General features: G+C 37.9%; 1 protein-coding gene across 5 annotated transcripts in view; it reads left to right on the forward strand.

Annotated features, from left to right (window-relative positions):
• WDR47 (WD repeat domain 47) overlaps positions 1-24391 on the forward strand; it is a 107270-nt gene that overhangs the window by 22587 nt on the left and 60292 nt on the right. For 3 of the 5 annotated variants that reach the window (XM_057500569.1, XM_036916645.2, XM_036916646.2), the window contains exons 2-3: positions 7936-8102; positions 10260-10343. In XM_057500569.1, the coding sequence (XP_057356552.1) occupies positions 7945-8102; positions 10260-10343 (242 nt within the window). In that variant the 5' untranslated portion in view covers positions 7936-7944. Of the gene's footprint in view, positions 1-5167; positions 5358-7935; positions 8103-10259; positions 10344-24391 lie in introns of those variants that run through there. The other 2 variants (XM_057500570.1, XM_057500571.1) reach the window with 2 other exon arrangements.

The raw sequence follows: 24391 nt of genomic DNA on the forward strand, positions 1-24391 counted from the left end.
AGAGGTTTTTGCCTATGTTTTCTTCCAAGAGTTTAATGGTTTCATGACTTACATTCAGGTCTTTGATCCTTTCGGAGTTTACTTTTGTATATGGGGTTAGACAGTGATCCAGTTTCATTCTCTTACATGTAGCTGTCCAGTTTTGCCAGCACCGTCTGTTGAAGAGACTTGTCATTTCGCCATTGTATGTCCATGGCTCCTTTATCAAATATTAATTGACCACATATGTCTGGGTTAATGTCTGGATTCTCTAGTCTGTTCCATTGGTCTGTGGCTCTGTTCTTGTGCCAGTACCAAATTGTCTTGATTACTATGGCTTTATAGTAGAAATTGAAGTTGGGGAGTGAGATCCCCCCTACTTTATTCTTCTTTCTCAGGATTGCTTTGGCTATTCGGGGTCTTTGGTGTTTCCATATGAATTTTTGAATTATTTGTTCCAGTTCATTGAAGAATGTTGCTGGTAGTTTCATAGGGATTGCATCAAATCTGTATATTGCTTTGGGCACGATGGCCAATTTGACGATACTAATTCTTCCTAGCCACGAGCATGGGATGAGTTTCCATCTATTAGTGTCCCCTTTAATTTCTCTTAAGAGTGACTTGTAGTTTTCAGAGTATAAGTCTTTCACTTCCTTGGTTAGGTTTATTCCTAGGTATTTTATTTTTTTTGATGCAATTGTGAATGGGGTTGTTTTCCTGATTTCTCTTTCTGTTGGTTCATTGTTAGTGTATAGGAAAGCCACAGATTTCTGTGTGTTGATTTTGTATCCTGCAACTTTGCTGTATTCCGATATCAGTTCTAGTAGTTTTGGGGTGGAGTCTTTAGGGTTTTTTATGTACAGTATCATGTCATCTGCAAATAGTGACAGTATAACTTCTTCTTTACCAATCTGGATTCCTTGTATTTCTTTGTTTTGTCTGATTGCCGTGGCCAGGACCTCCAGTACTATGTTAAATAACAGTGGGGAGAGTGGGCATCCTGTCTAGTTCCCGATCTCAGAGGAAATGCTTTCAGCTTCTCGCTCTTCAATATAATGTTGGCTGTGGGTTTATCATAGATGGCCTTTATTATGTTGAGGTACTTGCCCTCTATTCCCATTTTGCTGAGAGTTTTTATCATGAATGGATGTTGAACTTTGTCAGATGCTTTTTCAGCATCTATGGAGATGATCATGTGGTTTTTGTCTTTCTTTTTGTTGATGTGGTGGATGATGTTGATGGATTTTCGAATGTTGTACCATCCTTGCATCCCTGGGATGAATCCCACTTGGTCATGGTGTATGATCCTTTTGATGTATTTTTGAATTCGGTTTGCTAATATTTTGTTGAGTATTTTTGCATCTACGTTCATCAGGAATATTGGTCTGTGGTTTTCTTTTTTGGTGGCGTCTTTGCCTGGTTTTGGTATTAGGGTGATGTTAGCTTCATAGAATGAGTTTGGGAGTATCCCCTCCTACTCTATTTTTTGGAAAACTTTAAGGAGAATGGGTATTATGTCTTCCCTGTATGTCTGATAAAATTCCGAGGTAAATCCATCTGGTCCGGGGGTTTTGTTCTTGGGTAGTTTTTTGATTACCGCTTCAATTTCGTTGCTGGTAATTGGTCTGTTTAGATTTTCTGTTTCTTTCTGGGTCAGTCTTGGAACGTTGTATTTTTCTAGGAAGTTGTCCATTTCTCCTAGGTTTCCCAGCTTGTTAGCATATAGGTTTTCATAGTATTCTCTAATAATTCTTTGTATTTCTGTGGGGTCCATCGTGATTTTTCCTTTCTCGTTTCTGATACTGTTGATTTGTGTTGACTCTCTTTTCCTCTTAATAAGTCTGGCTAGAGGCTTATCTATTTTGTTTATTTTCTCGAAGAACCAGCTCTTGGTTTCATTGATTTTTGCTATTGTTTTATTCTTCTCAATTTTATTTATTTCTTCTCTGATCTTTATTATGTCCCTCCTTCTGCTGACCTTAGGCCTCATCTGTTCTTCTTTTTCCAATTTCGATAATTGTGACATTAGACCATTCATTTGGGATTGCTCTTCCTTTTTTAAATATGCTTGGATTGCTATATTCTTTCCTCTTAAGACTGCTTTTGCTGTGTCCCACAGAAGTTGGGGCTTAGTGTTGTTGTTGTCATTTGTTTCCATATATTGCTGGATCTCCATTTTGATTTGGTCATTGATCCATTGATTATTTAGGAGCGTGTTGTTAAACCTCCATGTGTTTGTGAGCCTTTTTGCTTTCTTTGTACAGTTTATTTCTAGTTTTATGCCTTTGTGGTCTGAAAAGTTGGTTGGTAGGATTTCAATCTTTTGGAATTTACTGAGGCTCTTTTTGTGGCCTAGTATGTGGTCTATTCTGGAGAATGTTCCATGTGCACTTGAGAAGAATGTATATCCTGTTGCTTTTGGATGTAGAGTTCTATAGATGTCTATTAGGTCCATCTGCTCTACTGTGTTGTTCAGTGCTTCCGTGTCCTTACTTATTTTTTGCCCGGTGGATCTATCCTTTGGGGTGAGTGGTATGTTGAAGTCTCCTAGAATGAATGCATTGCAGTCTATTTCCCTCTTTAGTTCTGTTAGTGTTTGTTTCACATATGCTGGGGCTCCTATGTTGGGTGCATATATATTTAGAATGGTTATATCCTCTTGTTGGACTGAGCCCTTTATCATTATGTAGTGTCCTTCTTTATTTCTTGTTATTTTTTCTTTGTTTTGAAGTCTATTTTGTCTGATATTAGTACTGCAACCCCTGCTTTCTTTTCGCTGTTGTTTGCCTGAAATATGTTTTTCCATCCCTTGACTTTTAGTCTGTACATGTCTTTGGGTTTGAGGTGAGTTTCTTGTAAGCAGCATATAGATGGGTCTTTCTTTTTTATCCATTCTATTACTCTGTGTCTTTTGATTGGTACATTCAGTCCATTAACATTTAGGGTGACTATTGAAAGATATGTACTTATTGCCATTGCAGCCTTTACATTCGTGGTTACCAAAGGTTTAAGGTTAGCGTCTTTAGTATCTTACTGCCTAACTTAGCTTGCTTATTGAGCTGTTATATACACTGTCTGGAAATTCTTTTCTTCTCTCCCTTCTTATTCTTCCTCCTCAATTCTTCTTATGTTGGGTGTTTTGTGCTGTGCTCTTTCTAGGAGTGCTCCCATCTAGAGCTGTCCCTGTAAGATGTCCTATAGAGGTGGTTTGTGGGGAGCAAATTCCCTCAGCTTTTGTTTGTCTGGGAATTGTTTAATCCCACCGTCATATTTGAATGGTAGTCGTGCTAGATACAGTATCCTTGGTTCAAGGCCCTTCTGTTTCATTGCATTAAATATATCATGCCATTCTCTTCTGGCCTGTAGGGTTTCTGTCAAGAAGTCTGATGTTAGCCTGATGGGTTTTCCTTTATAGGTGACCTTTTTCTCTCTAGCTGCCTTTAAAACTCTTTCCTTGCCCTTGATCTTTGCCATTTTAATTATTATGTGTCTTGGTGTTGTCCTCCTTGGATCCTTTCTGTTGGGGGTTCTGTGTATTTCCGTGGTCTGTTCGATTTTTTCCTCCCCCAGTGTGGGGAAGTTTTCAGCAATTATTTCTTCTAAGATACTTTCCATCTCTTTTCCTCTCTCTTCTTCTTCTGGAACCCCTATAATATGGACATTGTTCCTTTTAGATTGGTCACACAGTTCTCTTAACATTGTTTCATTCCTGGAGATCCTTTTATCTCTCTCTATGTCAGCTTCAATGCATTCCTGTTCTCTGGTTTCAATTCCATCAATGGCCTCTTGCATCCTATCCATTCTGCTTATAAACCATTCCAGAGTTTGTTTCATTTCTGCAATCTCCATTCTGGCAACTGTGCTCTTCCTCCGGACTTCATCCCATTTCTCTTGCGTATTTCTCTGCATCTCTGTCAGCATGTTTATGATTCTTATTTTGAATTCTTTTTCAGGAAGACTGGTTAGGTCTGTCTCCTTCTCTGGTGTTGTCTCTGTGATCTTTGTCGGCCTGTAGCTTTGCCTTTTCATGGTGATAGGAATAGTTTGCAGAGCTGGGATGAGTGACGGCTGGAAGAACTTCCCTTCTTGTTGGTTTGTGGCCCTCCTCTCCTGGGAGAACAGCGACCTCTAGTGGCTTGTGCTGGGCAGCTGCGCACAGACAGGGCTTCTGCTTCCTGCCGGGCTGCTATGGAGTTTATCTCCGCTGTTGCTGTGGGCGTGGCCTGGCACGGGCAGCTGCTCAAAAGCGGTGAAGTCGCGTTGGAGGGGGAGCGGCCGGGAGGCTATTTATCTCCGTAAGGGGCCCCGTGCTCCCTGCAGCCCAGGGGATTAGGGTGCCCAGAGATCCCTGGATTCCCTACCTCTGGATTAAATGTCCCGCCCTGCCCCTTTAAGACTTCCAAAAAGCACCCGCCAAAACAAAACAACGACCACACACACACACACACACACACACCCACACACACACACACACAAATGTTTTTAATTTAAAAAATAAATAAAAAAATAAAAAATGGCCGCTCGTTTTTCTTTATTCTCCGGCGCCAGCCTCAGGCATCTGCTCACCGGTCTTGCTGCCCTGTTTCCCTAGTAGTGGGGTCCCTATCCCTTTAAGACTTCCAAAAAGCACTCGCCAAAACAAAACAGCAAAAAAAAAAAAAAAAAAAAATGGCCGCTTGCTTTTCTTATGTCCTCCGGCGCCAGGCCTCCGGTACCCGCTCACTTTTCTTGCTGCCCTGTTTCCCTAGTATCCAAGGCTCGCTGCACATGCACTGTGTCTGCGTTCTGGCCCGGATGGCTGGGGCTGGGTGTTCGGCAGTCCTGGGCTCTTTCTCCCTCCTGCTCTGCCTACTCTTCTCCTGCTGGGAGCTGGGGGGAGGGGCGATCTGGTCCCGCGGGGCTGGGGCTTGTATCTTACCCCCTTTATGAGGCACTGGGTTCTCGCAGGTGTGAATGTGGTCTGGATGTTGTCCTGTGTCCTCTGGTCTTTATTCTAGGAAGAGTTGTCTTTGTTATATTTTCATAGATATATGTAGTTTTGGGAGGAGATTTCCACTGCTCTACTCACGGCGCCATCTTGGCTCCCTCTCTAAAAATTTATTTCTTAAAGGAAAATCCATGGAAATGTTTTTCCAGTTTTTTTTTAATGGGTAAATCTGTCATTTTCCACTTTGTTTTCTGTTTTCAGTGGAATACACTTTATTGTTGACCCTACATAAATTCTGCCTGGTAATTGTTCATATGTGCCATCAGTTGCGGGTCTACCTAAGATGCTGTCAGAGCTGACTTTGGCTAAACAGTCAGATTGAAGGGTCAGAACTCTATCCTCTTGAATGGCCCTTAGAACAGTTGGAAACAAATTATCTACTTTTTAAGAGGTATTTCTTCATTGATTTTGCATCTTAATTCAACTAACATTAAATGTTTAAATGTACTGTGCATCTCATTTTAAAAGATAATTTTAGTTGTTTACTGATTGATAGCCCCGCTGAGGAGAGAGAAGCAGCATTTATTATTCTACTCCTCTGAATTAGAAAAAAATTTTAGCTTTGTAGTGATTAATAGTTGAAGGAGATTAAAAAATATTCATGAATTTCATGTTTGTCTATGTTATCTTTAAAAAACATAAGTATATAGTGTACCTAATTTCTAAATTAGGTATCTAGGATTTTGGGAGCCTCTACAAACTTTTCAGTAACCGGGTAGCTGGAAAAGAACAATTCTAAGATATAGTCATTAAGCATCTACCTATGTTTTATATTATATCCAGCAACTGTTAAGCTTATTAAAAATTAAAATTATGGACAGGGTGATTAAAATACCATAGCTTTCTATGGGGAATTTCATAGTATAGAATTAAAACTTGTCTTTTTGAGATTAATTAAGAAAAAATCAACCCTGCGAATTCTAGGTTAATTAGGGTACGTTTTCTGGATCCAAAATTTAAATGTCAAGTCAGTGTAGAATCTGTATGAGCAAGAATGTGTTTCTTCTTCTAGGCTTTGTTGACTAGAAATGATGGCAGCATTAAGCATGTAGTTATGATTTAAAGTGGGACTATTGCCATTGTTTCTTGGTAACTCCAGAGTTACTTCATATTTAGACTGAGTATTGAATAATATGAGGCCTGCAAAATGTTTAATGTCATTGGGTATATTGAAAAACATTAGAAAAGTATCTCAATTTTGCACTAAATTTGCATGGTTGGTACATAGTGATATAAGTGAGTGCCCTGTAAGAAGCTTAGAGCTAAGTCTTTATGAATTCATTAAAAAAATCTCAATTATTATTGCAGACTTAAAGGTAAAAGAAGGAATTATAGAGAGTTGATGTATCTTTTATCTTTGATATTTAGGTTGATAGTACCAATATGACTTAATATTGCAAACTTAAATTAGCCTTGTTTTGTTTGGCTCCAATGTGCAGGGTACAACATTTTGTGTGTTGCTGCCAGACTATAAACTTCTTAAGGTCAGGCCAGTCTCTGGAGTACAGGATAATGTCTCCCACAGAGAAAATGCAGAGTTAAATTGGTAAAAAACCATTCTTTTGCTAGTATGGATTGTCTGAAGACTTGGAGAATGCTAAAATCACTAATCATTGTGCTAATCATAGGAGTAATCTCAGGGAGACAGTTCTGAAATGCGATTAGAATTTAGTGAGTAGAATTGCTGCTAGTCCGTTCTGCATGATAGTCTTTTATATTGCTCTGAGCCTTAAAATTTGAAAGCTGGAACAACTTGGATGATTTAATATATGTGGCCTCATCTGTAAAATGAGAATGTTGACCTAATGATCTTCAGAATTCCTCCTAGTTCTAAATTTTTATGAATTCATTAAAAAAATCTCAATTATTATTGCAGACTTAAAGGTAAAAGTTAGAAGGAATTATAGAGAGTTGATGTATCTTTTATCTTTGATATTTAGGTTGATAGTACCAATATGACTTAACATTGCAAATTTAAATCAGCCTTGTTTTGTTTGGCTCCAGTGTGCAGGGTACAATATTTTGTGTGTTGCTGCCAGGCTATAAACTTCTTAAGGTCAGGGCCAGTCTCTGGAGTACAGGACAGTGTCTCTCACAGAGAAAAGGCAGTAAGTGTTTATCAAGTGAATGTATTAAGACATACCTAGGGCAAGGTATTTAGGACTAACATGTTTTGATTAGTTTTGAAAATATTCTTTATTGTAGAAAATTTTAAATATGTGTAAGAGAAGACAGAATAATATTGTTTTAGCTGCTATAACAGAATACCATAGATTAGGTGGCTTATAAATAGCAGAAATTTATCACTCACAGTTCTGAAGGTTGGAAGTGCAAGGTCAGGGTACTAGCATAATGAGGTTGTGATGAGGGCCCTCTTCCTGGTTGCAGACTGCTGACTTCTCATGATATCCTTACAAGGCAGAAGGATTGAGCCAGCTTTCTAGGGTCTCCTTAATAAGGGCACTAATCCCAATCTTGTGAGTTCTGCCCTCATGACCTACTCACCTCTCAATGGCCCCATTTCCTAATACCATCACTTTGGGAGTTACCATTTCACCATGAATTTTGGGAGGACACAAACATTTAGACCATAGCCAATATAATGAACCTCCATTTACCCATAACCCCTGCTTTAGTAGTTACGATTATTTATGTTTCATCTTTACCGCCTCCCATTCTGCTCTTTTATTATTTTGAAACAAATGACAGACTTTATATCATTTAATCTGAAATTATTCTAATGTGTATCTCTCAAAGATAACAACTTGAAAAAAATCATAGCCATACTTTTATCACATCTTTAAAGAATGACTAGTTTTGATAAATATTAAATTAATTTCATTTCAAAATACCTGTACTAAATATTTCTAAGAAACTTGTTATGTGTAGTTTCCAGACAGTTAATAACACTTAGAAATAAAAGAATAGAACTAATTTTTGTTTTGTTTTTGTTCTGTTTAATGTTTTAGGCTATCAACATGACGGCTGAAGAAACAGTGAATGTGAAAGAGGTTGAAATTATTAAGCTAATTTTAGACTTCTTGAATTCAAAGAAGCTTCACATTAGTATGTTGGCCCTTGAAAAGGAAAGTGGAGTCATAAATGGCCTATTTTCAGATGATATGCTTTTCCTGAGGTATGATTTCATTAGTACTGTGAAATTTAATGTGGAGGAGGTAGCTCCTTCAAAGAAATATTAAGTATTAATAAGGTAATATGTACAGCACAGATAGATCTTTATAATCATGAAAAGGCTATGTAAATGTAATTTTAAAAAGGTTTGTTTTTATAATAGAAGATTTACAAAATAATGTTTTCAGTAGTAAGCTCCAGTCTGTTTTTTAAAAAAGAGTCACAAAAAAAGACTGCTTGTGACATTATCATAAAAAATATTTGACTAAGACGTCAGAGATTCTGGAAAGATAAAATATTTCTGAAATACCATTTTTTTTGGCCACAGGTATACTCACTATAGAAAAAGTATAGAAAAATAAAGAAGAAAAATCACCTTACCATCCAAACACACCACTGATAATTTTCTACACATATTTTAAAAAATAACAGCAATTCTGTTGCATGTGTAACTTAGTATCCTGCTTTATCCACTAGTATCATAAGAATTCTCTTTGTGGTTACAAATTTATACCTTAAAATTTTTCAGTTTAGTTAATTTTCTAATGGTTTCCCTAGTTTTAGACAATTAAATTGTTTCCAAGTTTCTAATTTTTCTTAAATAAATGTTCTACTGAGTATCTTTTATACATATGACTTTTTCTCTGTCTTGGATTATTTCCTTAAAATGAGATTCTTGGAGATAAGAATTACAGAGCAAAAGGGAATTAATATGTTTGCCAAAATGGGAAGCTAAATATATTCTAACTTGATTGGACAGAAAAAGAAAAACCAAAATTTCCAGACAAAAATGTATTCTGTACTTATGTGATACAAATATCCTTGACAAGGAGTACAGATTCTTGGACATGTGGCATTTTGTGACTTGGAAAGCCTTAAGAAATGAAATGTTCCTAAGTTATGGAAAAGGAACTTAACAAAAAAAGCTTTAATATATTAGGGGAGTTTATTTAAACTCATTGCACTTGCCTGTGTTTGGTGTTATGAATGTCATCCATCTTCAGGTAGCTTAGTGATAGAGTCAGGATCCAGTACTGATGTGGTAGTCTTCTGGCCATGTCTTTCAAGAACTGCTGCTCCTGGAATTTAGCAGTAGCTCTCAAATATCCCCCTCTGCGAATCTGTTGATTTGCGATGAAGTTTTCCTGGTCTGAGGTGAAATGCAAAGAATTATAGAATAACAAGTTTTTCATTAAACTGAACATATTAATCTCAAACAGCTGGCCTTTTAAATTGTGTCCTTCCTATTTTTCAAATATTAAAATGTCCCTTTATAAAATTACTATGACATATATTGTAATTGAGTTTTATTTTATTTTTTGTAGAATCAAAAGTTGACAATCCTATGTAAATCTTCCTGCCCATCCCTCCTTTTTTAAGTTTAATTGTTCTAAAAATCCGAAAGTAGAGAAATTGCTGTTTACAAAAGAAGAGCAGCAATAAGAATGCCTTGTAACTTTTGGAAGTTCCCGCAGACAACTACAATGGGATGAAAACTGATCTTATTCCTTGCTGTTTTTATTATCAGAGTGTAAACTTTAGTGTCAAATGCCTCAAAATGAAGAATTCACAATTTAGAGTGGGATTTCTTAACATTGGCACCAGTCAACCTTTGGGGCCAGGTAACTCTTTGCTGAGGGCATTGGGGATTGTCCTGTGCACTGTAGGATGTTTAACGGTGTTCTGACCTATACCCAGTGGATGCCAGTAGCACTGCCAGTTGTGGCAACCAAAAATGCCTCCAGACATTGCCAAATGTCTCCTGGGAGCAAAATCACAACCCGTTGAGAACCACTAATTTAGAGAAACTGAAACATATCCACACACTGTCCCCTAAATAATACAGAATAGCTTTAACACTGTAAAATGAATGAGGAATAAAGAAACTTTTAGATTTAGTTGACTGTTTTTACAGATGTGAAAAAATCATATATGTATTGGAATGAGGAGTGGTTGTAGATTCACAAATTCTCATACAGTATATGTTGTTACAAATAAGTTGTGAAAAAATTTTATTTTATTATAGTGGTTGAGGGACCAAGGAAGATGTTAATCTCATTACAGACTTCAGATTGAAGTTTTAATGCTGTCTTGTCATCTATTCTGCTTTTAATTAGCATAACCCAAATTTGATAACATAACTGTGTTTTTCTTTATATAGGCAGCTAATCCTTGATGGTCAATGGGATGAAGTCCTTCAGTTCATTCAGCCTCTAGAATGTATGGAAAAATTTGACAAAAAAAGGTAAGATTTCATCTGAACTTTTTGGTATCTGATCATTGGTAGAAACTTAGTAAAACAAAAATAATCAACAAATATTTTAAAAAAAGATTGTGTTGAGGGTGGGTCCTGGAGGGGAAAAAGATGGTGGCATGAAAAGTGTGGCAGAAATCTCTTCCCAAAACCACATATATTTTGAAAATACAGCAAGTACAACTATTCCTAAAAGAGTGACCAGAAGTAAGAGTGCACCAGCCAAGGCTACATCTGGGAGAAGTCAACATCTCATGGAAAAGGGTAAAGTAAAAAAGCCGTGACCTGGCGGGACCCGAGCACTCCCCCACCCCAGCTCACTGGCAGGAGGAAGAGAATCAGAGTGGGGAGGGAGTGGAAGCACAGGACTGCTAAATACCCAGCCCTAGAAATCTACCCCACTATAACAGACCCACATTGCATGGTGCTCTGGAGATTAGAGAGGCTGAAAACCAAAGTCAGAGACTAAGACTGTGAACAGGTTCCCACAACCTGCTGCCCTGGGACAAAAGAAAAGCAGATATGTTAAAAGACTGCTCAACAGTCAGAAGGCTGCTAAGGGGGCAAGGGTTTAGAAGAAGGAACAGATGGGCAAAATCAGCCTGGCATACTCAGCCCAGCAGGTTGGGAACTTTCAGGAGCTTCATGTGCTCCATCCCCTTGGTTGGAAATGCAGCCCTGAGGTTCCCCACCATGATAAGCAGCCTGTTGTTCCCTCCTCCCCGCCAGTACCTGCATGCAAACCCACTGTTCGTACTATTGCTACAGACCAGCCGGAAGGCAGCCCTGTCTACAGCAACTACACAGCTTAATGCAGAGGCTTCTCCCTGCACACGGCTAACTGGCCCAGACGCCGGAGACAGGCACGGTGACTACGAAGCATGAAAAGGCTTTGTCTTTCCTACAAACAACCGAGCTGCTTGCCTGCGACCTCCTCCATTGCCCTAGGCCATCCTGAGGGCCGACCCGCCTACAGGTGATTAGCCTAGAGGCCACTCCTGGCATGCAGCTAACTGGATCAGACAGTGGAGACAGGCATAGTGACTGGGAAGCACAAAAAGGCTTTGTCCTCGCAGCAGATATGTGCCGCTCGCCTGTGACCCCTGCCATTGCCCTAGGCCATCCTGAATGCTGCCCTGCCCATGGCAGCTTAGGGAGTTAACCCAGAGGCTGCTCCCTGTGCGTGGTTAACCAGCACAGACAGCGGACAGAGGCAGTGTGACTGAGAAGCAGGAAGAGACTTTGTCCTCCTGGCTGAAACCAGTGCCGCTTGCTTTTGACCACTCCCATTGCTCCAGGGCTATGAAAAGGAGAAGAACCTTGTTCAATCCAAAATCCCACAAACACCAGAAAGAGGGCTTGGTGAGACTGAAATCACCAATCTTCCTGAAAAAGAATTCAGAATAAAAGTCATAAGCATGTAGATGGACGTACAGGAAAATACTCAAGAGCTAAGGGACGAATTCAGGAGGGAGATTACCAAAATGAAGGAAACAATGGAGGGATTTAAAAGCAGATTAGATGAGGTAGAGGAGACAGGAAATGGAATAGAAATTGGAGAACAGGAATACAGAGAAGCTGAGAAAGAGAAAAAAGTATCTCTAAGAATGAAAGAATATTGAAAGAACTGTGTGACCAATCCAAATGAAACAATATTCGTATTATAGGGTACCACAAGAAGAAGAAGAGAGAAAAAGGGATAGAAAGTGTATTTGAGGAAATAATTGCTCAGAACTTCCCCAATCTGGGGAAGAAAATAGTATCTCACGCCATGGAGGTGCACAGATCTCCCAACACAAGGGACCCAAGGAGGACAACACCAAAGCATAATAGTTAAAATGGCAAAGATTAAGGACAAGGACAGAATATTAAAAGCAGCCAGAGAGAAAAGATCACCTACAAAGGAAAACCCATCAGGTTACAATCAGACTTCTCAGCAGAAACCTTACAGGCCTGAAGGGAGTGGCATGATATATTCAGGGCAATAAAACATAAGGGCCTCAACCAAAGAATACTCTACCTGGCAAGATTATCATTTAAATTTGAAAGAGTGATTAAGCAATTCCCAGATAAGCAAAAGTTAAGGGAATTTACCTCCCAGAAACCATCTCTACAGGGTATTTTAAAGGGACTGCTCTAGATAGAAGTGCGCCTAAGGCTATATAGCTGTCACCAGAGAAAAAACCACAGCAAAGGAGGTAGACCATTTAAATACTAACCAAATGCAAAATTAAATCAGCTACCCACAAAGTCAGTCAAGAATACACAAAGAATACAGAATATGACACCTAACATACAAAGAGAGGAGAAGGAAGAAGGGGAGAAAAAAAAAGAATCTTCAGAGTGTGTTTACAATAGCGTAATAGGTGAGTTAAGGTAGATAGTAAAAAAGGTGCCCTTGAACCTTTGTTAACCACGAATCCAAAGCCTGCAATGGCAATAAGTACATACCTATCAATAATCACCCTAAATGTAGATGGATTGAATGCACCAATCAAAAGACATAGAGTTACAGAATGGATAAAAAAGAAAGGCCCATCTATATACCGCCTACAAGACACTCACTTCAAGCCCAAAGACATACAGAGACTAAAAGTGAAGGGATGGAAAAAGGTATTTCATACAAACAATAGGGAGAAAAAAGCAGGAGTGGCAATAATGTATCAGATAAAATAGACTTCAAAACAAAGAAAGTAACAAGAGACAAAGAAGTACATTATATAATGATAAAGGGGTCAATCCAACAAGAAGATATAACCATTATAAATATCTATGCACCCAATGTAGGAGCACCCAAATATGTACAACAAATACTAACAGAGTTAAAGGGGGAAATAGAATGCAATACATTCATTTTAGGAGACTTCAACACACCACTCACTCCAAAGGACAGATCAACCAGATAGAAATTAAGGACACAGAGGCACTGAACAATACCTTAGAACAGATGGACCTAACAGGCATCTATAGAACACTCCACCCAAAGGCAGCAGAATACACATTCTTCTCAAGAGCACATGGAACATTTTCCAGAATACTAGGCCACAAAAAGAGGCTCAGCAAATTCAAAAGGATTGAAATTGTTAGAACCAACTACTCAGATCACCGAAGTATGAAACTAGAAATAAATTGTACAAAGAAAACAAAAAGGATCACAAACACATGGAGGCTTAACAACATGCACCTAAATAATCAATGGATGAATGACCAAATTAAAACATAGATGAAGCAATATATGGAGACAAATGAAAACAACACCTCAATGCCCCAACTTCAGTGGGACGCAGAGAAGGTAGTTTGAAGAAGAAAGTGTATAGCAATCCAGGCCTATTTAAAGAAGGAAGAACAATCCCAAATGAACAGTCTAAGCTCACAATTATTGAAACTGGAAAAAGTAGAACAAATGAGACCCAAAGTCAGTAGAAGGAGGGACATATAAAGATCAGAGTAGAAATAAATAAAATTGAGAAGAATAAAACAATAGAATTAATGAAACCAAGAACTGGTTCTTTGAGAAAATAAATAAAATAGATAAAACCCTAGCCAGACTTATCAAGAAAAAAAGAGAATCTACACACATAAACAGAATCAGAAATGAGAAAGGAAAAATCACAACGGACACCACAGAAATACAAAGAATTATTACAGAATACTATGAAAATCTATATGGTAACAAACTGGATAACTGGTAAGAAAGGGAGAACTTTCTAGAAAAATACAATTTTCCAGACTGACCCAGGAAGAAACAGGAAATCTGGACAGACCAATTACCAGCAGTGAAAATGAATTGGTAATCAAAAAACTATCCAAGAACAAAACCCCCGGGCCAGATGGATTAACTGTTGAATTTTATCAAACACTTCGAGAAGACATAATACCTATTCTCCTTAAAGTTTTCCAAAAAAAAAAGAGGAGGGAATACTCCCAAACTCATTCTATGAAGCCAGCATCATTCTAATACCAAAACCAGGCAAAGACACCACAAAAAAAGAAAATTACAGACCAATATCCCTGATGAGCATAGATGCAAAAATATTCAACAAAAGTGTAGTAAATCAAATTCAAATATGCATCAAGAGGATCATACATCATGATCAAGTGGGATTCATTCCAGGGATGCAAGTATGCTACAACATTTGGAAATCCATCAATATCATCCACTTCATCAATAAAAAGGACAAAAATCACATGATCATCTCCATACATGCTGAAAAAGCATTCAAGAAAATTCAACACCCGTTCATGTTAAAAACTCTCAACAAAATGGGTATAGAGGGCAAGTACCTCAACATAATAAAGGCCATATATGACAAACCCAAAGCCCACATACTTAACAGTGAAAAGCTGAAAGCTTTCCTCTAAGATCAGGAACAAGACAAGGATGCCACTTTCCCCACTTTTATTCAGTATAGTACTGGGGGCCCTAGTCATGGCAATCAGACAACATAAGAAATAAAAGGCATCCAGATTGGTAAGGAAGAAGAAATTAAACTGTCACTGTTTGTAGATGTCATCATATTGTAAATAAAAGACTCCTAAAGAATCCACTCCAAAACTACTAGAACTAATATGAATTCAGGAAAATTACGGCATAGAAAATTAATACACAGAAATCTGTTGCATTCCTATACACTAACAATGAACTAGCAGAAAGAGAAATCAGGAAAACAATTCCATTCACAATTGCATCAAAAAGAATAAAATACCTAGGAATAAACCTAACCAAGGAAGTGAAAGACCTACACCATGAAAACTCCAAGACAGTCTTATTTATTTATTTTCAAAATTTTTTTAATTTTTTAATTTTGATACCATCAATGTACAATTACTTGAACAACAACATGGTTATTAGACTCCCCCTATTATCAAGTCACCCCCACATATCCCATTACAGTCACTGTCCATCAGCGTAGTAAGATGCTATAGAATCATTAGTTGTCTTCTCTGTATATACTGCCTTCCCCATGTCCCCACCCCCGTACATTATGGGTGCTAATCATAACGCCCCCTTTTCCCCCCTTATCCCTCCCTTTCCCACCCATCCTCCCCAGTCCCTTTTCCTTTGGTAACTGTTAGTCCACTCTTGGGTTCTGTGAATCCGATGCTGTTTTGTTCCTTCAGTTTTTTCTTTGTTGTTATACTCCACAGATGAGTGACATCATCTGGTATTTGTCTTTCTCTGCCTGGCTTATTTCACTAAGCATAATACCCTCTAGCTCCAGCCATGTTGTTGCAAATGGTAGGATTTGTTTTCTTCTTATGGCTGAATAATATTCCATTGTGTATAGGTACCACATCTTCTTTATCCATTCATCTACTGATGGACACTTAGGTTGCTTCCATTTCTTGGCTATTGTAAATAGTGCTGTGATAAACATAGGAGTGCGTATGTCTTTTTCAAACTGGGCTGCTGCATTCTTAGGGTAAATTCCTAAGAGTAGAATTCCTAGGTCAAATGGTATTTCTATTTTGAGCTTTTTGAGGAACCTCCATACTGCTTTCCACAATGGTTGAACTAGTTTACATTCCCACCAACAGTGTAAGAGGGTTCCCCTTTCTCCACATCCTCGACAGCATTTGTTCTTCCTAGTCTTTCCTGTGTTGGCCATGCTAACTGGTGTGAGGTGATATCTCATTGTGGTTTTAATTTGCATTTTTCTGATGATTAGTGATGTGGAGCATCTTTTCATGTGTCTATTGGCCATCTGAATTTCTTCTTTGGGGAAGTATCTGTACAGATCCTGTGCCCATTTTTTTATTGGATTATTTGCTTTTTGTTTGTTGAGGTGTGTGAACTTTTATATATTTTGGATGTCAACCCTTGATAGGATCTGTCAGTTATGAATATATTTTCCCATACTGTAGGATGTCTTTTTGTTCTACTGATGGTATTGTTTGCTGTACAGAAGCCTTTTAGTTTGATATAGTCTCACTTGTTCTTTTTTTGCTTTTGTTTCCCTTGCCAGGGGAGATATATTCATGAAGAAGTTGCTCATGTTTATGTCCAAGAGATTTTTGCCTATACTTTTTTCTAAGAGTTTTATGGTTTCATGACTTACATTCAGGTCTTTGATCCATTTTGAGTTTACTTTTGTGTATGGGGTTAGACAATAATCCACTTTCATTCTCTTACATGTAGCTGTCCAGTTTTGCCAACACCAGCTGTTGAAGAGGCTGTCATTTCCCCATTGTATATCCATGGCTCCTTTATCATATATTAATTGACCATATATGCTTGGGTTTATATCTGGACTCTCTAGTCTGTTCCACTGGTCTATGGGTCTGTTCTTGTGCCAGTACCAAATTGTCTTGATTACTGTGGCTTTGTAGTAGAGCTTGAAGTCAGGGAGCATAATTTCCCCTGCTTTATTCTTCCTTCTCAGGATTGCTTTGACTATTCAGGGTCTTTTGTGGATCCATATGACTTTTAGAACTATTTGCTCTAGTTCACTGAAGAATGCTGTATGTATTTTGATAGGGATTGCATTGAACCTGTAGAATGCTTTAGGCGCGATGGCCATTTTGACAATATTAATTCATCCTGTCCAAAAGCATGGGATAAATTTCCATTTATTAGTGTCTTCTTTAATTTCTTTTAAGAGTGTCCCGTAGTTTTCAGGGTATAGGTTTTTCACTACCTTGGTTAGGTTTATTCCTAGGAAATTTATTCTTTTTGATGCAGTTGTGAATGGAATTGTTTTCCTCATTTCTCTTTCTGCTAATTTATCATTATTGTATAGGAATGCAACAGATTTCTGCATATTAATTTTGTATCCCACAACTTTGCTGAATTCAGATATTAAATCTAGTAGTTTTGGAGTGGATTCTTTAAGGTTTTTTTATGTACGATATCATGTCATCTGAAAACAGGAACAGTTTGACTTCTTCCTTGCCAATCTGGATGCCTTTTATTTCTTTGCTTTATCTGACTGCCGTGGCTAGGAGCTCCAGAACTATGTTGAATAAAAGTGGGGAGAGTGGGCATTCTGGTCTTGTTCCCGATCTTGAAGTAAAAGCTTTCAGCTTTTCACTATTAAGTATAATGTTGTCTGTGGGTTTGTCATATATGGCCTTTATTATGTTGAGGTATTTGCCCTCTGTATCCATTTTGTTGAGAGTTTTTGTCATGAATGTATGTTGAATTTTGTGAAATGCCTTTCAGCATCTATGGAGATGATCATGTGGTTTTTGTCCTTCTTTCCAAGACACTGTTAAGAGAAATTAGAGAGGACACTAATAAATGGAAATTCATCCCATGCTCTTGGACAGGATGAATATTGTCAAAATGGCCATCCTGCCTAAAGCAATCTACAGATTCAGTGCAATCCCTATCAAAATACCAACAGCATTCTTCAACGAACTGGAACAAATAGTTCTAACATTCATATGGAACCAAAAAAGACCCTGAATAGCCAAAGCAATCCTGAGAAGGAAGAATAAAGCAGGAGGGATTACACTTCCCAACTTCAAGCTCTACTACAAAGCTGCAGTAATCAAGACAATTTGGTACTGGCACACAAGAACGGACCCATAGATCAAGGGTACAAAATAGAGAACCCAGATATAATCCCACACATATATGGCCAATTAATATATTATAAAGGAGCCATGGACATACAGTGGGGAAATGACAGTCTCTTCAACAGCTGGTGTAGGCAAAACTGCACAGCTATATGTAAGAAAATGAAACTGGATTGCTGTCTAACTCCATATGCAAAAATAAACTTGAAATGGATCAAAGAACTGAATGTAAGACATGAAACCATAAAACTCCTAGAAGAAAACATAGGCAAAACTCTCTTGAATATAAACATGAGCAACATTTTCATGAGCATATCTCCTCAGGCAAGGGAACAAAAGCAAAAATGAACAAGTAGGACTATATCAACCTAAAATCCTTCTATACAGCTAATGATTACATCAGTAGAACAAAAGGCATCTTACAGTATGGAAGAATATATTCGTAAATGACATAGCCAATAAGCGGTTGACGTCCAAAACTTATAAAGAGCCCACACACTTCAACAAGCAAAATCAAATAACCTGATTAAAAAATGGGCAATGGATCTGAACAGACAGTTCTCCAAAGGAAAAATCAGATGGCCAACAGGCACATGAAAAGATGCTGTATATCACTAATCATCAGAAAAATGCAAATTAAAACCATTGTGAGATATCACCTCACACCAGGTAGCATGGCCAACATCCAAAAGACAAACAACAACAAATGCTGTCGAGTATATGGAGAAAGGGGAACCTTCCTACACTGCTGGTGGGAATGTAAATTAGTTCGACCATTGTGGAAAGCAGTATGGAAGTTCCTCAAGAAACTAAAAATAGAACTACCATTTGACCCAGGAATTCCACTCCTAGGAATTTACCCTAAGAATACAGGATCCCAGTTTCAAAAGACATTTACACCCCTATGCTTATCGCAGCACTATTTACAATAGCCAAGAAATGGAAGCAACCTAAGTGTCTGTCAGTAGATGAATGGATAAAGAAGAGATGGTATGTATACACAACGGAATATTATTCAGCTATAAGAAGAAAACAAATCCTACCATTTGCAACAACATGGATGAACCTAGAAGATATGCTCAGTGAAATAAGCCAGGCAGAGAAAGAAAGTACCAAATGATTTCACTCATCTGTGGAGTATAAGAACAAAGCAAAAACTGAAGGAAGAAAACCACAGCAGACTCACAAAACCCAAGATTGAAGTAATGGTTACCAAAGGGAAATGGACTAGGGAGTGTGGATGGGAAGGGAGGGACAAGGGGATTAAGGGCATTATGATTAGCACACATAGGGGGGGCACGGGGAAGGAAGTATAGCACAGAGGACACAAGTAGTGACTCTATTACATCTTACTATGCTGATGGACAGTGACTGTAATGGGGTATATGGTGGGGACTTGATAATGGGAATGTAGTAACCACAGTGTTGCTCTTGTGAATCCAGCCTCGAAAATTGTGTATCAATAACATCTTAATTTAAAAAAACCAGACTATTAGCTTTCCTAAAAAACAGTAAACTCCATCCCATTGAGTTGGAGCACTTCTGGAGGACGAGTTGTATATACTTTAATGAGTTGAAAGTCTGATATACAAACCAATAGGTATACAACATTTATAACATTTCCCCTGCCTCTTGCAAGCACAAGATTTTATTAGTTATTGGCTTTGCGCAGTTTATTATGTGCTAAAGTGAGGTTTCTTCGTATTTTTTGCACTTGTGGTTTGCTGAGCTTTTTAGTTTGTAAATTTGTGTTTTTCATCAAATTTGGAAAGTCTTTGGCCATTATTTCCCCAATTTATTTTTCTGGCTCTTTCTCTTTTCCTTATGGGACTCTGATTACACAATATCTGACAGATTGATACTGTCACATAGGCCTGAGGTTCTGCTCATTTTTTTAAAACTATTTTTTTCCGTGTATTCTTCAGTCTGGATTATTTCTGTTGATTTACCTTCACTGTTCACTGACCATTTTTTTGCTATGAGCAATCTGCTTATAAACAGTGAATTTTTCATTTTGGATATTGTACCTTTCAGTCTCAGAATTTCCTTTTATTTATAACTTTTCTCCTGAGGTATTCCCATCTGTTTATTCATTGTTACTATATTTATCTTTAAGACATTGAACATTTTTGTAGTCCTGGTTGTTTGCTCATAGTCCTTGTTTGCACATTCCAACTTCTTGGTCCTATCAGGCTCAGTTTCTGTTGATCACATTTTCTCTTAACTATGGGACACTTTTTTCACGTCTAGTCATTTTTTAAATGTATTCTGTATATTGTGGATTCATTGTTGAGACTAGATTGTGTTACCTCCCTTTAAAAAGTGCTGATTTTTATTCATACAGGTAGTTAACTTGGTTACACTCAAAATGAAAACTCTCTTGCACCTAGTGGATGCCAGATGAAATCTGTTGAGTTATTTATTTAGCCTTCCATCTGATGCTTTCCCTAGGCTCCTTGGGATCTTCCCTGCATCTTCACAGTTTCAAAGACAGCCAAGGATTTGGGCAGAGTTTATACAATAGATTTTGGTGTATTTCCCATTGTGACTTTTTCCTTTTTGTATCCCCCTCCCTCTTCAGGTGCTCTGGCAGTACCAATCTTTTTGCTGACTTCTCAAGCTAGTAAAATTACAGCCATCTCCTTGAGTTCTGGCTCACATTTTGTGGACACTGGGGAATGCCATCAGCTGGATAGCCTTATGCCCTCAAAACTCACTCTCAAAAGTTCCCTTTTTTTCCAGGATAGACTTCTGTGTAGTTTTGCCAGCTTTTTGTTGTTCTTTAGTGCTTTCAAATAGTTATTTTTTGTATTTTATCTAGGGTTTATCATTGTTATCTTCAAAAAGGTTAGCCAAATACAAGTTACTTCACCATTAACAGAGGTGGAACCTCATTGTTTTTTTTTTATTAAGGTATATTGATATACCTTTTTATGAAGGTTTCTCATGAAAAAACAATGTGGTTACCACATTTACCCATATTATCAAGTACCCACCCGTACCCCATTGCAGTCATTGTCCATCAGTATAGCAAGATGCCACAGATTCACTATTTGCCTTCTTTGTGGTACACTGTCTTCCCCATCACTCCCCACACCATGTGTACTAAACATAATACCCCTCAATCCCCTTCTCCCTACCTCCCTACTCACCCTTCCACAGCCCTCCCCTTTGGTAACAGCTAGTTCCTTCTTGGAGTCTCTGAGTCTGCTGCTGTTTTGTTCCTTTAGTTTTGCTTTGTTGTTATACTCCACAAATGAGGGAAATAATTTGGCACTTGTCTTTCTCCACCTGGCTTATTTCACTGAGCATAATATCCTCCAGCTCCATCTATGTTGTTACAAATGGTAGGATTTGTTTCTTTGTTTTGGCTGAATAGTATTCCATTCTTTATCCATTCATCTACTGATGACACTTAGGTTGTTTCCATATCTTTGCTATTGTAAATAATGCCACGATAAACATAGGGGTGCATATGTCTTTTTCAATCTGAGAAGTTGTATTCTTTTTTTTTATGCTTTTTCTAACAACTTTATAGTTGTATGTGTCATATATATTTTTTGTTATAATTAATCTACAATTACATGAGGAACATTATGTTTACTAGACTCCCCCATCACCAAGTCCACCCCACAAACTGCATTTCAGTCACTGTCCCATCAGTGTAGTAAGATGCTGTAGAATTAGTACTTCTCTGTGTTGCACAGCCCTCCCCGTTCCCCCCCCACACATTATACATGCTATTCTTAATGCCCCCTTTCTTTTTTTACCCCCTTATCCCTCCCTTCCCAACCATCCTTCCCAGTCCCTTTTCCTTTGGTAACTGTTAGTCCATTCTTGGGTTTCTGCTGTTGTTTTGTTTCTTCAGTTTTTTCTTTGTTTTTATACTCCACATATGAGTGAAATCATCTGGTATTTGTCTTTCTCTGCCTGGCTTATTTCACTGAGCATAATACCCTCTAGCTCCATCCATGTTGTTGCAGATGGTAGGATTTGTTTTCTTCTTATGGCTGAATAATATTCCATTGTGTTTAGGTACCACATCTTCTTTATCCATTCATCTACTGATGGACACTTAGGTTGCTTCCATTTCTTGGCTATTGTAAATAGTGCAGCGATAAACATAGGGGTGCATATGTCTTTTTCAAACTGGGCTGCTGCATTCTTAGGGTAAATTCCTAGGAGTGGAATTCCTGGGTCAAATGGTATTTCTATTTTGAGCTTTTTGAGGAACCTCCATACTGCTTTCCACAATGGTTAAACTAGTTTACATTCCCTGCAGCAGTGTAGGAGGGTTCCCATTTCTCCACAACCTCACTAGCATTTGTTGTTTGTCTTTTGGATGGTGGCGATCCTTACTGGTGTGAGGTGATATCTCATTGTGGTTTTAATTTACATTTCTTTGATGACTAGCGATGTGGAGCATCTTTTCATGTGTCTGTTGGCCATCTGAATTTCTTCTTTGGAGAACTGTTCAGCTCCTCTGCCTATTTTTTAATTGGATTTTTTGCCTTTTGTTTGTTGAGGTGCATGAGCTCTTTATATATTTTGAATGTCAACCCTTTATCGGATCTGTCATTTATGAATATATTCTCCCATACTGTAGGATGCCTTTTTGTTCTATTGATGGTGTCCTTTGATATACAGGAGCTTTTCAGCTTGATATAGTCCCACTTGTTCATTTTTGCTTTTGTTTCCATTGCCTAGGGAGATATGTTCATGAAGAAGTCGCTCATGTTTATGTCCAAGAGATTTTTGCCTATGTTTTTTTCTAGGAGTTCTCTGGTTTCATGACTTACATTCAGGTCTTTGATCCATTTCGAATTTACTTTTGTGTATGGGGTTAGACAGTGATCCAGTTTCATTCTCTTATATGTAGCTGTCCTGTTTTGCCAGCATCAGCTGTTGAAGAGACTGTCATTTCCCCATTGTATGTCCATGGCTCCTTTATCCTATATTAATTGACCATATATGTTTGGGTTAATGTCTGGAGTCTCTATTCTGTTCCACTGGTCTGTGGCTCTGTTCTTGTGCCAATACTAAATTGTCTTGATTACTGTGGCTTTGTAGTAGAGCTTGAAGTTGGGGAGCAAGATAACCCCACTTTATTCTTCCTTGTCAGGGTTGCTTTGGCTATTTGGGGTCTTTGTTGTTTCCATATGAATTTTTGAACTATTTGTTCCAGTCTGTTGAAGAATGCTGTTGGTAATTTGATAGGGATTGCATCGAATCTGTGTATTGCTTTGGGCAGGATGGCCATTTTTGCAATTTTATTCTTCCTAACAAGGAGCATGAGATCAGTTTCCATTTGTTAGTGTCCTCTTTAATTTCTCTTAAGAGTGTCTTGTAGTTTCCAGGGTATAGGTCTTTCACTTCCTTGGTTAGGTTTATTCCTAGGTATTTTATTCTTTTTGATGCAATTGTGAATGGAATTGTTTTCCTCATTTCTCTTTCTGCTAGTTCATCATTATTATATAGGAATGCAACAGATTTCTATGTATTAATTTTGTATCCTGCAACTTTGCTGAATTCAGATATTAGTTCTAGTAGTTTTGGAATGGATTCTTTAGGGTTTTTTTATGTGCAATATCATGTCATCTGTACATAGGGACAGTTTGACTTCCTCTTTACCATTCTGGGTGCATTGTATTTCTTTCTTTTGTCTGATTGCCATGGCTAGGACCTCCAGTACTATATTGAATAACAGTTGGGAGAGTGGTCATCCCTGTGTTTTTCCTGATCTTAGAGGAAAAGCTTTCAGCTTCTCGCTCTTAAGTATGATGTTGGCTGTGGGTTTGTCATATATGGCCTTTATTATGTTGAGGTTTTGCCCTCTATACACATTTTGTTTAGAGTTTTTAACATGAATGGATGATGAATTTTGTCAAATGCTTTTTCAGCATCTGTGGAGATGATCATGTGGTTTTTGTCGTTTTTGTTGATATGGTGGATGATGTTGATGGATTTTCTAATAGTGGACCATCCTTGCATCCTTGGAATAAATCCTGCTTGATCATGGTGGATGATCTTTTTGATATATGCTTGAATTTGGTTTGCTAATATCTTTTTGAGTATTTTTGCATCTATGCTCATCAGGGATATTGTTATGTAATTTTCTTTTTTTGTGGTGTCTTTGCCTGGATTTGGTATTAGGGTGATGCTGGCTCCATAGAATGACTTTGGAAGTATTCCCTCTTCTACTTTTTTGAAACTTTAAGGAGGATGGGTATTAAGTTTTCACTAAATGTTTGATATAATTCAGCAGTGCAGCCATCTGGGCCAGGCGTTTTGTTCTTAGGTACCTAGTTTTTTATTATCATGTCAATTTTGTTGCTGGTAATTGGTCTGTTCAGATTTCCTGTTTCTTTCTGGATCAGCCTTGGAAGGTTGTATTTTTGTAGAATGTTTTCCCTTTCTTCCAGGTTATCCAGTTTGTTAGCATATAATTTTTCATAATATTTTCTCATAATTCTTTGTATTTCCATGGTGTCCATACTGATTTTTCCTTTTCATTTCTG

This window comes from Manis pentadactyla, chromosome 4 (genome assembly GCF_030020395.1).
Source record: "Manis pentadactyla isolate mManPen7 chromosome 4, mManPen7.hap1, whole genome shotgun sequence".
Lineage (NCBI taxonomy): Eukaryota > Metazoa > Chordata > Mammalia > Pholidota > Manidae > Manis > Manis pentadactyla.